Consider the following 13,801-nt stretch of genomic DNA (forward strand, 5'->3'; position numbering starts at 1 on the left):
TGTGTGTGATGTTTGGTGAGGCATGTGTGCCTCAATCCCTAATAACACTGGGGGTGAGGGTCTTTTACGGAAACCGTTAATAAATTGGGAAACATGGGTTGATGGATTTAATGATAAATTGGAAAAACTATATCACACACTGAAAGACTTCCTTATCTAAACAACAGGTTCTTATGAAAGAGCAGCTTGATGTAACTAAGGTTGAAGTTTTTGGGGGTTTTGCAGATGAACAATGAAGGCTGTTTCATTTCTGTATATGGTCTCATATTGTGTTTTCTTTTATGATATAACTGCCATCCTTTGACGAAAGGGTGGAGACTCAGATGGAGCGAAGATGACCATAAAGTGTGAATGTATTTTTTCCTTCTGACTATAGGGAGGATGCACATTATGGAATTTCTTTGAGTACGTAATTGTGCTGATGTTATGTTCAGTAGTTAGAAGAGAAATCCCCATGTTTTATGTGATTCTTAATTAATTATTTTTAATTCTTAATTAAGAATCACAAAGGGTGGGAATGTGGTGGCAGATTTCTTTTCTCATATATTAATTAAATGTATAATTATATCACATTAGTTATAATAATATCACTTTCTCACTTTACCATAGTAAGAGCACTCCTGTCACTAGTTTACATGCATGTGGAAAGTTAACACAGTGAGGCCATTGTAATGGGAGACATTAAACAGATAGTGAGACTCCTTCAGCTTATCAGGGATATAAATCCTTAGGTGACGGCTAAGCAGAAAACAAGGTCATAATTCTCTCTTTGAGGGAGGAGGTATAGCCCCCCCCGTGAGAGGGGCCAACGTGTAAGAGTTTGTGGAATGTTCTTTGTCTGTGTCTCTGTATATAAGATGTGAGGGCGGTGGCCACAATTCAGAGATGGTCCTGGTGTTTCACTGGGATGCTCTCTCCACATTGCAATGTGTTTATTAAACCCGCTTCAAATCAAGCTCACTGAGTGTGTTGCAGGTTATTGTTAAAATTTCCATAACACTACTGAGGTTTAACCTGAGTAGCGAAATGGGATCTGAAAACGATGTGCGTCGGAGCACTTTTGCAAATATGTGATGTCTTGATAAACCGAGCAGATATTTGAAGTTTACACAGCTACATTCTCGCCTGAAAATATCTTAAAAGTTTATTTTGTGACCCAGAAAGAGTAATAAGAGTAATATTAAAACTAAGTAGCTGCCGCCATTGCTGGAAACTGGAATTGGCTGAGCGGTGCTATGAATTCTGGGATACGTTGGGCAACGAAGGATACACCCGACCCATCCTTTAAATCTGGGGAAATGAAGGACGCATTTGTCGGAGTCTTCGAATTTGGACAGCCTTTGTCGCGTCGCTGTAACGTAATCGGCCTACAAATGCGGCCTCCAAAGGATGCGGCCCCTGAATTTGGACACAGCTACGATACCGGACACTGCTTCTTATACATCCTTGTGGATGCGGTGCTGCCATCTTCTGTTTCAGTCCATTATTACACTCCTAAATCCTACTACTTATTCCTGCGTCTTTCAGGATCTTACAAAGCTTCAAACAACGCGCCAACCATTAAATTAGTCGTTGACGATTTTGATAGTCGACGTAATCGTGAGTAGTCGACTAATCGTGGCAGCCCTACTCTGGAAAACTGTTTTTGTCATGTAATTGGATTGCACTTTGTCAGGCCTCTACCCTAAAGCATGACCAACTTGGGTGTCCCACCTGAAGGCTAAGCTTCTGTTAGTCTAGCTTTTATGGTCACTAAGGCACGCAAACCCCCTGACCACAGTAAGGTGGCATTTCCTCAGGGGGAAAAGCAAAAAAATAAAATATTGCTCATCAGATTCTAACAACTAAAAACATGACATTTACCTTAATTAGATAGCCTATATTGAATATATTCGAAACCACTACTGCCAATAAGAATAAAATAAGACCTCTCAATATAGCCAATATTTACAAAACTAAAAAGAGTTGGTATAGTAATAACCACCTGAGGCCAGTTGGTGAGAAAGTCCCTGATTCATAAGCACATTGGTGTTCAAAGTCCCAGGTCGTGGAGCTTCACTACCACCTTAACTGAAGTCCACAAATAGCATCCTAACATAAGCGTCAGGATGTTCAGGGCTGTGTACAGTGCAGCGGAGACGGCGTCCTCTGCAGATTGTTTCCTCCTGGAGGCAAAACTGATGCTGGTCCAGACCAGCAGGAAGGCTGTTCCTAGTGTATCTTATGAGGATGCTCTCAAAGTACTTCATGATGACTGGGGTCAGTGCGACTGGGAGGTAATAAAACAGAGAGCAGCTCTCAAACTCCACCGCAGTGTCGGAATGTTGTTATCTCGGTGATGATGACAACACAACTGTCCAACACAACTATCCAACACAACTGTCCAGCCGGATCTCATCTAGCTTGTTGGCGAGGGTCCTGGCATTGCCGACAAAAAAGGATGGGGAGAGACGGTCTGTATGGGTTAGCTTCTTAGCTAGCGCGTAAGGCGCTCCGCTTGCCCCACTTCTCACTGCGGTGTCTCCTCCGTCTCTTGAGCCACAGAGAGGAAGTGGTGAAAATCTCTTCTATCTGTTGTAGCTCCAGTGGGATAAAATCCTGCTTCGAATGTACGAATTGGATATTCTGCTCGTTAATTTTTAGTAATTCTGCCCTCCCGTACTGTTTAAGTGCCCGGCCTACAGTAGTACAGCCTAGAAGTAATAAATGCAGTTTATATAGGCAGGAAGGCTTGGAGGAACTCCTTAATCCCATTTGTAGGAGGAAGCAGAAAATGGGGATGAGTGGGATGACTCACCTATCACTGACCATCACTGCGGATGAGGTCACTGAGTTAGTTAAACAACTCCTTGGTGGCCAGGCCCCTGGGGTTATGGGCCATTTAGTCCCTGTACAACTGTTGCAGGAGCTTGGTCTCCAACATGGAAGGATGGTGTCATTATGAAGACATTCTAAGCTTAAATTCCGTGGATAATGTTAATGTCTGTTAAGTCTGTCATGGCTTTAAATGTGGCAATGGAGGTTGAATGTCTAAAATGAAACTATGTTTTTTTATTGACTTGTAATGTCACATCAATTTGCTGCTATAGATTAATACATTTTTATTTAAATTTTAGTTCCTTACTTAAGTTGATTGTTTGGCCTTTATTTTCCCAGGAAGTGAAACACTTCAGACTATTTAGAAATAAAAGCAGTCAGCTCACAAAGTAGCATTAAAGAGTTGCTGTTATTACCTGGCATCTACACAAAAATCCTGGAGGACAGATTTCATCAGGAGCTCAGCTGCCGGATCTGACCTTCTGTGGAGCTCCCATGCACTTGTCACCCCCTCCTCCTGCAAGACATGAAGATGTAGTTGAGGTGAGTAGGTGAGTATAGGTGAGTATAGGTGATATGTTGACCTAGTTATTGGGTCAGTCAAAGCCAAGTCAAAGTTAGACTTTTCACTTTAACAAATGTATCAAGTGTCACTGTGTCTTAATATACGGTAGTATGAAGTTGTAAGACACTCATCAATACACATCAGTTGTTGACAGTCTGTTTCTTTAAGATATGTCATCTGTGCTGTTTGCTTCATTTGTAAATACAGCGTCTACATAGTTACAATCTTAAAATAATATATTATTATTTTTTCACATTATTCAGGGTTTAACTCAGCTAACTTGGCCATTAAATATACAAATCAGGCTATTTTGTTATTATAATAAAAACACACAAAAGACTCTAAAAGTATCTAACAGTGCAGACCATGTTTTGAATCTTATAACTTATAACATTTTCAAACACTGAAAGAGATGTCTTTCTGTGTGTGTGTGTGTGTGTGTGTGTGTGTGTGTGTGTGTGTGTGTGTGTGTGTGTGTGTGTGTGTGTACATACCAGAAGAACCGCTATGTTCTCCAGAATGTTTGAGTTGTGCATTCGGTAGGTTCTATCTTCCCAGTGACTCAGCACATTAATACATGGCTTCTGTTTCTCCAGAGGCAAGTACATGTAGTACCTACACACACACACACACACACACACACACACACTGTAAACTGAAAACTTTACAAAAAGAAAAAAAATGATACTGTTTCAGACCACTACTGTTAATGACTATTTTGTTAATATGAATAGGTTTGACTAGGAGTGATTTATTGTTATTAAATATTATTGAATCTTCTTTGGTAGGGACGTAGCTCGACCAGTACATTGACAGCTTTGCTTCCACACTCAGCTCACTGACACAAGCAACTGGAGCCAATATCTGTCTTCTAAGTTTCACCTCCATTTATTCAAACTGGACACCTCCACTGTTATTTTGCTGTTGACGTCTTTTGTTTATATAACAAATCATATGCCTGCTTTGTGCTTTTTGATTAGTTATACACTGAACAAAAATATAAATGCAACATTTTTGTCCTTGCTCCCATTTTTCATGAGCTGAACTCTAAGATCTGAAACATTTTCTACATACACAAAAGACCCATGACTCAAATATTGTTCACAAATCTGTGTTAGTGAGCACTTCTCCTTTGCTGAGATAATCCATCCAACCTCACAGGTGTGACATGTGAAGATGCTGATTAGACACAATGAATATTGCACAAGTGTCCCTTACACTGCTCACTCTGAAATGTGCACAGTTTTGCCTTACCGGGGCCGGGGGACAAAAAACCAGTCAGTATCTAGTGTGGCCATAATTTGCCTCACGCACTGCAACACATCTCTGTCACACAGAGTTGATCAGGTTGTTGATTGTGGCCTGTGGAATGTTGGTCCACTCCACTTCAATAGTTGTGCGAAGTTGCTGAATATTGGCAGGAACTGCAACGCGATGTCATACACGCCGATCCAGAGCATGCTCAATGGGTGACATGTCCGGTGAGTATATTGTGTACAGATCCTTGCAGTATGGGGCTGTGCATTCTCATGCTGCAACATGAGGTTGTGGTCATGGATGAATGGCACAAAAATGTCGCGGTATCTCTGTGCATTCAAAATGCCATCAATAAAATGAACCTGTGTTCGTTGTCAATAAGATACGCTTGCCCATACCAGAACCCCACTCCCACCGTGGGCCACTCGATCCACAACGTTGACGTCAGAAAACTGCTCACCCACACGATACCACACACGCTGTCTGCCATCTGTCCTGAACAGTGAAAACCGGACTCATCCGTGAACAGAATGTGAGCGTTTGACAGTTAAGTTGGTTACGACAATGAACTGCAGTCAGTCAGGTCCAGACCCCAATGAGGACGACGAGCATGCAGATGAGTTTCCCTGAGATGGTTTCTGACAGTTTGTGCAGAAATTCTTTGGTTATGCAAACCAATTGTTGCTGCAGCTGTCCGGATGGCTGGTCTCAGACGATCCTGGAGGTGAACATGCTGAATGTGAAGGTCCTGGGCTGGTGTGTGATGCTGGTTGGATGTACTGCCAAATTCTCTGAAACGCCTTTGAAGACAGCTTGTGGTAGAGAAATGAACATTCATTTCACAGGCAACAGCTCTGGTAGACATTCCTGCAGTCAGCATGCCAATTACACGCTCCCTCAAAGGCTGCGACATCTGTTGCATTGCGCTGTGTGTTCAAACTGCACATTTCAGAGTGGCCTTTTATTGTGGGCAGTCTAAGCAAAAGCCAAAGGCAAAGGAGAAGTGCACACTAACACTGATTTGTGAACAATATTTTGAGAGTCATGGGTCTTTTGTGTATGTAGAAAATGTTTCAGATCTTGGAGTTCAGCCCATGAAAAATAGGAGTAAAAACAAAAGTGCTGCGTTTATATTTTTGTTCAGTGTAGTTCATTTGAGACCAAATACCATAAAATGCATGACTTGCTGTTGGCTGAACCTTTGCTGCATGTCATTCACCTGCTCTCTTTCCATCTGTCTTTCTGTGCTTTCTAATAAAGGCACTATGTTTATGTTTTATTGCAAATTTTAAAAAGAAATCCACAGTTTATATTTGCAATGATTGTCCCAAGAAAATTAAACATGCTTTCTTTGGTGCATCGAACAGAGTTTCTGACATCCACAAGAACTTTAATATTCTTCAAAGGATCAGCAAAGTGACTCAACCTGTTTCCTTCCACAATGATTGGTTTTTCTGGAGGTGTGGTGGATTTTGAAGTCATGGCAGTGTCTTGAGTTTCTCTGGGTAGCAAAGGGGAAGTGGGGCTGTTAGGGGAGGTGCTGAGAGAGAACGAGCCGAACACATCACTAGCGTCTGGGACATCCAGCACTCTTGTCATCCTCCGAGGGACTGCAGGACTGGTGACACTGATAGTGGGCTGAGGAGCAGACTCTAAGGTGTTACCATAGTTACCTGATAGTGGGAGGAATAGTAAATGATAGTTTCATTATCCATCAACCACATAAATGCAAGACTGGTGTATTTTTCTTTTTTGGATTATATGATTAAATGATTAGCAGGACACTAAATTCACAAAACAGACAAGAAGGTAAACACATGACACATCCACTTACCGAGAGAGAACTCAAAGCTGATAGGCCTGTCTCCAATTTTCCTGTCAATCATGGTGGCCTCAAACAACGCACCAAACAGCAGGAAGCTCTCATTGTCGTCTGCATTAAGCTGGACACAGAGAAACATCTTAATGTATTTATTTCTCTGTAATTTGTCAAATACTCTTTTTGCACATGGAGAAGGTAATTATCCTGGAGACACGGAGGTTTCCAGACTTTTTCAGTGGACATTACAGGAGGGACCAAGTACCAAGTACGAGTGGGTGGAAAAACATGAAACCAGGGTTCAATTTTCAGGCTCACGTGCCTTTGTATAGAAAAACACAAGAAAAGTGACACTGCACAAATGGTAAAACATGTATTTACACTTTTTAATCATAATTATACGCTATTTGGCTATTTATTAGGATGCGGCATGTTGAATAAAGCCCTTTGAGTCCCCAGGTACAAAAGAAAAGCACTAGAACCAGTCCATTTACCATATGTCAAAATCTGCATCAAAGTTAAAGTGGTTTGAAGTACAGTAATGAAGAAAACTAGAAAGCAGCAGAAAATTGAAATATTTAAAGTGTGACTGCATTTCAACATTGCCCCATTAGACATGCTTTTTCAGCATGTTGTTACCTCAGTGGTTTTATGGTTCCAAGTTGGAGCCAACTTTTATGTAATCAATATATTGGTGGCTTTGGTGGAAGCTCTCAGAATCAGGTTCAATTCAACTCAGTTGTACTTGTATACTGCCAAATCACAGCAACAGTCGCCTCAAGGTGCTTTATATTGTAAGGTAGACCCTACAATAATATATACAGAGAAAAACCCAACAATCATATGACCCCCTATGAGGAAGCATTTTGGCGACAGTGGGAAGGAAAAACTCCCTTTTAACAGGAAGAAACCTCCGGCAGAACCAGGCTCAGGGAGGGGCGGGGCCATCTGCTGTGACCGGCTATGGATAAGGGGGTTAAGACAGGACAAAGACACGCTGTGGAAGAGAGCCCAAGATGAACAATAACTCATGATTAAATGCTGTGTTTAAACACATAGCGAGTGAGAAAAGTGAGTGAAGAAGACACATTCAGTCATGGCCTATTAAGGGCTCTGTTGGCTCTTAGGTGACGGTTTCCTCGTGGCTGCGTGCAGCAGGGCTAGGGGAGGGTCTGTGCTGACGGACGTGGGTTACTGACCTGGTAGCCTGGCTGCCCCTGGGTGGGTCCGGGACGGGCGTGAGGTTCTGGGGGTGCTCCATCTCTGGGCTGGGGCCCTGGCTGGGCCTTGGGGGCTTGGGTCCTGGTTGGTGTGTTGCCGGGGTTGTGGGCGGGTGGGTGTATGGGTGCCCAGCCCTGGCGCAGGGTGCCGCCAGTGCATCGAGCCACCTGGGGGGGCTCTTCAACTGGTGGGGGAGGCTGTTACATCTTGCAGGAGCTTTCCTCTCTTCAGGAACTAGCTCTGCAGGTGGGGGAGATACAGGAGAGGTGGAGGAAGATCTCAGCCTGGGCGTCTATTGTCTTGTGTAGTCTGGAAGATGAGTGGATGACAGGGTGGGTGCAGTTTTCTCTGTGGTGGGGTCGGGTGGGCTGTCCCAGGCTCTGTGGGGCCAGGCGGCACTGCTGAACTGGGCCCCGGTCCGGATGGGCCTGGGCCCCCTTTCCCTGGCGGGTTGCAGAGTATGGGGTGCCTACTGGGGTCAGCGGGGAAGCTGGCCCCAGGAGGGGTCACTTGACCCTCCTTCCTTCCCTCCCCATCTCCAGCTGCCTCCCTCTCCCCCTCCACCACAATCACCCACACATGCAGGGCCTTGGCGTGAGGGTGTGTCACCAGGGTGCAGGGAGGCATCCCCCCTCTGTCCCCTTCTGGCTGCCTGTGCCTCAATTTTATCCCACAACTTAGACATTCACATTACTCACACTCTCATTACACATACATATAGGATCTTGGGGGTGGGCACGCTACACGGCATCCAGGAGACCATCAGGGTGTACAACCTCACCCCTGGCGTCGTTGCCCACCTCTCAATTTTAAATACACATAGACATTGAGGGCTAGCAGGAGGGGCTATGCGCTTACCTGCTGCTCTCTGGCAGGTAGCTCCATGCCCTCCTGGGTTTTAAATGCACCTTAGAACACACATGCATGAACACTACATATGAGCGGGCGGATGGAGGTTTTGAGTCTTCACACACCCCCATTCTCTGCAGCCTGTTGGAGCGGGGGGCCTGGGAGAAGGAGTTGGCCGTCCGACTGGGGTCTGGAATGTGGGGCCTCCCTGCTGCTGCGGAGTCGGGGCGGTCTGCTTCTCCCCACCGCAGGGAAAAGGGTAACACCACCTGGGTCTGGGTGCAGTTTCCCCCTCCAGGGGCAAGGGTACCTAGACCCGGTTCTTAGAGTACGCTTGGGGAGTGTGATTGTGTGTACAGCGTCTATTTATGTCTGTCTCCACGTTGGGTGAGTGTTGAGTAATTGCATATGAGAGCATGAGGGTGAGAATGGATGTTTGTATCTGTGTGTGCCTGTATGTCTGTGTCTATATGTCAGGTTGGGTATCAGACGCCACCTCTCTGGGGACATCTCAGGCCCTCCAAGGTATGGAGGCCCATCTCCCCCCACCACTCCCACTGCCAGTGGCAGACGCCCTCAGACATCGGTGCGTTGGTGGTTCTTTGTGTCCAGGGATGGGCGTCCAGGTACACACCGGCTCACTCCTTGGTGGCTGCTTGTCGGGGCCTGGAGCCTGGGGCTCGCTCGGGCCCCTTCGGGGGTGGGGTGCCCTCAGCCTCTCGGCCTGGGGCTCGGTCACTCTGGCACAGCTGGCTGCCGGCGGTGCTCACGGGCACGTCACTGCAACCCCCTAGCAGATCATTACATGAAGGAACCTTTTAAAAACAAGCGCGTTCATGCTCACAGGTGTACACACGGGTGCTCACACACACAAACTACACCCTTTTTGGCTCCTACCTCAAAGCACACTGTGCGCTGTCAATCCTACTTGCTGCACAATAATATGCAATATTTAGTATTTACTGTATTAAATATATATCATCGTGATGTTGTTTATTATGTTGCTCTTTTTTTTTCTTCTGCTTGTTTTCTTTTTTCTTTCTCAACAGGTGATCAATATATGTATTTTTTGTCTGCTTATTTTGTGGGTTTTTGGTTTTTGCCCTTTTTCCCCGTCCCTCTTCTCAGCTGTTTTTCTTTCCCTCTTTCTTTCTCCCCTTTCTTTCCCCCAGTCAAGTCTGTCCCATATTTAGCAAGTGAAAATAAAATAAAATAAACAACCAAAGGTGAATCAAATAGACCATTACGGCAACGCTGGGATGGTCCATTAGGTAAAGTAAATCCGTTGGGCATCTTTCTTCGCCTTTAGACAATAATTCTGATGGCAAAAGAACCAAACGGGACAGGCAGGAGTGAAATAATAAATACACAGAATATACAGTATATACAGTTTTAAAATTACACAGTTTTAAAATTAAAGTGACTGAAGGTGAATAAATAACTGCAAGTGACTAAAAGTGAATAAAGTGTCGGTAGTGTAAGAAGAGTGTAGTTTATGTTTATGGGTGTGGGAAATGGTCTTATCGGCTCGAGTTAAAAAGCAGAGTGGCTTTGGGGACAAAGGTGGCTCTCCTCCTCTCAGTCCTGCAGGAAATGCAGCGGAGGCGTCGCCCAGAGGGGACCCATTGAAATGCGGGGTGAAGAATGTGAGAGGGGTCGTTGATGATTTTGGCTGCCTGCCTGAGGGCCTGTTGGCTGAAAACCTGTGCCAGAGTTCTGACAGGCAGGCCAATGATTTTAGAGCACACTGATACAGTGTGCTGCAGTCTGTTCCTGTTCTGAAGACTGAGGGAGTGGAACCAGCAGGTGATGGAGAACGTCATGATGCTTTCCAGGAAGGCATAGTAAAAAGTCATCATGATGGGTGTGCTGACTCCAAAGGAGTTGAGTTTCCTAAGGAGGTACAGCCGTTGGTGACACCTCCTGAGAATCTCCTCTGTGTTGGCAGAGAATTTCAGGAGGTTTTCAAAGATGGTTCCCAGGTATTTGTAGTCCTCAACTACCTCCACTGGCTTCCCGTGGATGGTGGTGGTGACTGAAGCAGCCAGATCCCTCTGCCTGCTGGAGAAGCTCACCACCATCTCTTTGGTTTTGCTCACGTTCAGTTCAAGTTTGGAGCTGTCACACCACTACAAACTCCTGCAGAGTGGCCTGTGGTGTTGTGAGGGGCCTGACAGCAGTGACAGGAGAACTGTGTCGTCAGCATATTTCACCAGGTGACAGTTGGGCTGTGTGGATCTGCAATCATCGGTGTAGAGGATGAAGAGCAGGGGGGAGAGCACACAGCCCTGGGGGGAGCCAGTGGAGGTGGAACGGAGACCAGAAAGAGAGTTGTTGACCCAAACTTTCAGAGTCCTGTTGGCCAAAAAGTCCAATATCCACAGGATTTTGAGGTTGTTGTTTTTTATTTTTAATAGAGGGACCGAGGAAATGGGTTAGGGTTAGGGTTAATCAAGAACCTCTACTAAAAGCTTAATCCAAAGATGTAAATGAATAAAAGATAATAGAGAGTAAACTAGTGAGAGTCTCCTGAGACTCTGCTTTCGGTTTCATTTCCTGCAAAGCACACGCTGCAAACCTGCAGTTTCCTGTCAAGACCTTTAGGCCCAGATTATATTCAGAGGTGAGCCTTTCAAATAATGCAATGTAATCTGCCTATAAACATTTTAAGATTATAGATTCAACTCAACAGTTTAATGTGGTTCTTACTGGACCTGTAATAAAGGCTAATATGATACCAATATGTTTGAACATCTGAATGCAATATCAATACTGTTATTAATAGAATAGTAATGATGATTATAAAAATAGCAGCAAATAATAGCAGCAAAATATCTTTCTACTCTTCACAATTCCCTCTCTTGGTGACCCTTAAAGAGGGTCACCACACTTCACTTGTGTCATTTCTCTGACCCTCTCTAGCCGTCCTCTGGCTCAGCAAATCAGACAACAACCTCATGTCATCATCCAGGTGAAATCGGGTGGAAAGTTGAGTGGCCAGGATATGAGGCTGCAGAGTGTTGAACGCTGATGAGAAATCAGCAAACAGAAGTCTGGCGGAGCAGTCAGGGAGCTCCAGATGGTTGTGAATGGAGTCCAAGATGAAGATTTTGGCATCATCAACACCTCTGCGTGCACAGTAAGCAAACTGGAGTGGGTCCATCAGGGGGTCAGTTGCTCTTACGATGTGCTGTTTTATGATCTTCTCCATGGCCTTCATCACCAGGGAGGTGAGGGCCAAAGGACGAAGATCATTCAGAGACTTTGGGTTGTTTCTTTTGGGGATGGGGATGACTGTGGAGTGTTTCCACAGCTGGGGGACGCTGTGACTGTCAACTGAGTGTTGAAATCCAGAGTCCAGAGTCCAGAACACACTTCCTAGTCGCCCTGCACAGTGCCTCAGAACTCGACTGCTGATGTTGTCAGGGCTGGGTGAGCTCCTCTCCCTGGTCCTCCTGAGGGCTCTCACCACGTCCTCAGTCCTGAAGGTGAGTGCAGAGATGCCAGGTTTGAGTGAGGATCTGAACTCCTCAAGCTGGGTGATATTGTCCGTCTCAAACCTGGTGTAGAAAGCATTGAGGTCGTCAGAGCCATAGCATGTATCCAGAGTCTTCCCCTGACGTGTGCTGCATGAAACATACTGTTCGTATCCTTTAAGCAACTTGTCAGGGGAACAGTGGTTGAAATCACCCAGGATGAACTTGGGAGAGTCCGGTGATAATTGTTCCAGTTGGTACAGAGTGTTGGTGATGTACTCTGTGGCTTTAGCTGCATTAGCTCTGAGGTGGATGTAAACCAAGATGATGAAAAGCTGAGGGAATTCTCTGGGGAGGTAGTAGGGGCGCAGGGAAGCAGCCAGAAGCTCGATGTCTGTAGTGCACAGCTTCTCCCTCACAGTGACTGTAGAGCACCAGCTGTTGTTTACATACAGACACACGCCACTGCCATGTTGCTTCCCGGTGTGTTCGCAGTCTCTGTCCAGACGAAGAGGTGGTGAAAAGCCATCAATGTGCAGCATGCTGTCGTCGCCGCTGTTGTTTAACCACGATTACGTGAATGCCAGAACGGAGACAGTTCTGTACTCATGCAGGTGGTTGACGCAGGCTTGCAGCTCATCCAGCTTGGAGCGGAGAGACCGCACATTAGCAAGGATAATGTACGCTGTTTGTGTGTCTCCCTCTTTAGTCTGGCTCTCACCCCACTCTTCTTTAATCCCCTCCTGGTTACCTAGTTATTGTGAGTTTTTCGATTTCCGTGCCCACGGAGTATTTCCTCGGGAAAGTAGTCCGTGGAAGCGGAGCGGAAAAGCCGGAGGCCGGGCTGCAGCTGCGGCTGCAGCTGGATGAGGGAGTTCCTGGTGTAGGTGAGCCTTGGGGTCATGTCGAGTGTCGCAAACAAGTCCGAAAAATCACAAAAATTAGGAAAAGGAAACGGACACAAATATACAGAGTAGACGGCGAAATACAACAACGAAAAGAGCATTAAAGTTAGAAAAAGAATGCAAAACTGCTCAGCTGACTGGCCGGTTGACCGCACGAGCAGCGACCCGGAACCGGATCCGACCCGAAATACTCTAGGAACAACAAATAAGCCTGCAGTGTGAGAGCAAAGTGCTCTAATGGGGTGATATGGTACTACAAGGTCATTAAGATAAGATGGGGCCTGATTATTTAAGACCTTGTATGTGAGGAAGCAGGATTTTGGATTAACTGAAGGCTTTCAGGGAGTTTTTAGGACATCCTGATAATAATGAATTACAGTAGTCCAGCCTGGAAGTAATGAATGCATGAACTAGTTTTTCAGCATCACTCTGAGACAGGATATTTCTAACTTTAGAGATGTTGCGCAAATGGAAGAAAGCAGTCTTACATATTTGTTTAATATGTGCATTGAAGGACATGTCCTGGTCAAAAATGACTCCAAGGTTCCTCACAGCATTACTGGAGGCCAAGGTAATGCCATCCAGAGTAGGCACCTGGTTGTATATCATATTGCTGAAGTTTTTTTCATTTTTATTTTTGGCCTTTTTCAGCTTTATTGACAGATACAGTGAAGAAACGGCAGAAAGCAGAGGAAAAGAGAGAGGGGAAGACATGCAGCAAAGGGCTGCAGGTTGGATTCAAACCCAGGCTGGCCGCTTTTAGTTGTACAACATGTGGTTGCCTGCTAAACTGGCACCCATTGCTAAAGTACAATAAATTCAGTTTGTCTGAGTTTAGAAGCAGAAAGTTAGAGGCCGTCCAGGTCTTTATGTCTTTAAGACATTCCTGCAG

The 13,801-nt window shown here is 45.3% G+C and overlaps 1 protein-coding gene across 1 annotated transcript in view; it reads right to left on the reverse strand.

Moving 5' to 3' along the window:
- The window catches only part of fer1l6 (fer-1 like family member 6), a 74,461-nt gene that overhangs the window by 38,590 nt on the left and 22,070 nt on the right, over positions 1-13,801 (reverse strand). Inside the window, exons 14-17 of the mRNA XM_039599863.1 lie at positions 6,474-6,582; positions 6,066-6,312; positions 3,877-3,997; positions 3,234-3,334 (exon numbers count right to left, since the gene is read on the reverse strand). Coding sequence (XP_039455797.1) covers positions 3,234-3,334; positions 3,877-3,997; positions 6,066-6,312; positions 6,474-6,582 — 578 coding nt within the window. The remainder of the gene's footprint in view (positions 1-3,233; positions 3,335-3,876; positions 3,998-6,065; positions 6,313-6,473; positions 6,583-13,801) is intronic.

Source organism: Oreochromis aureus, linkage group 16 (genome assembly GCF_013358895.1).
Source record: "Oreochromis aureus strain Israel breed Guangdong linkage group 16, ZZ_aureus, whole genome shotgun sequence".
Taxonomy (NCBI): Eukaryota; Metazoa; Chordata; class Actinopteri; order Cichliformes; family Cichlidae; genus Oreochromis; species Oreochromis aureus.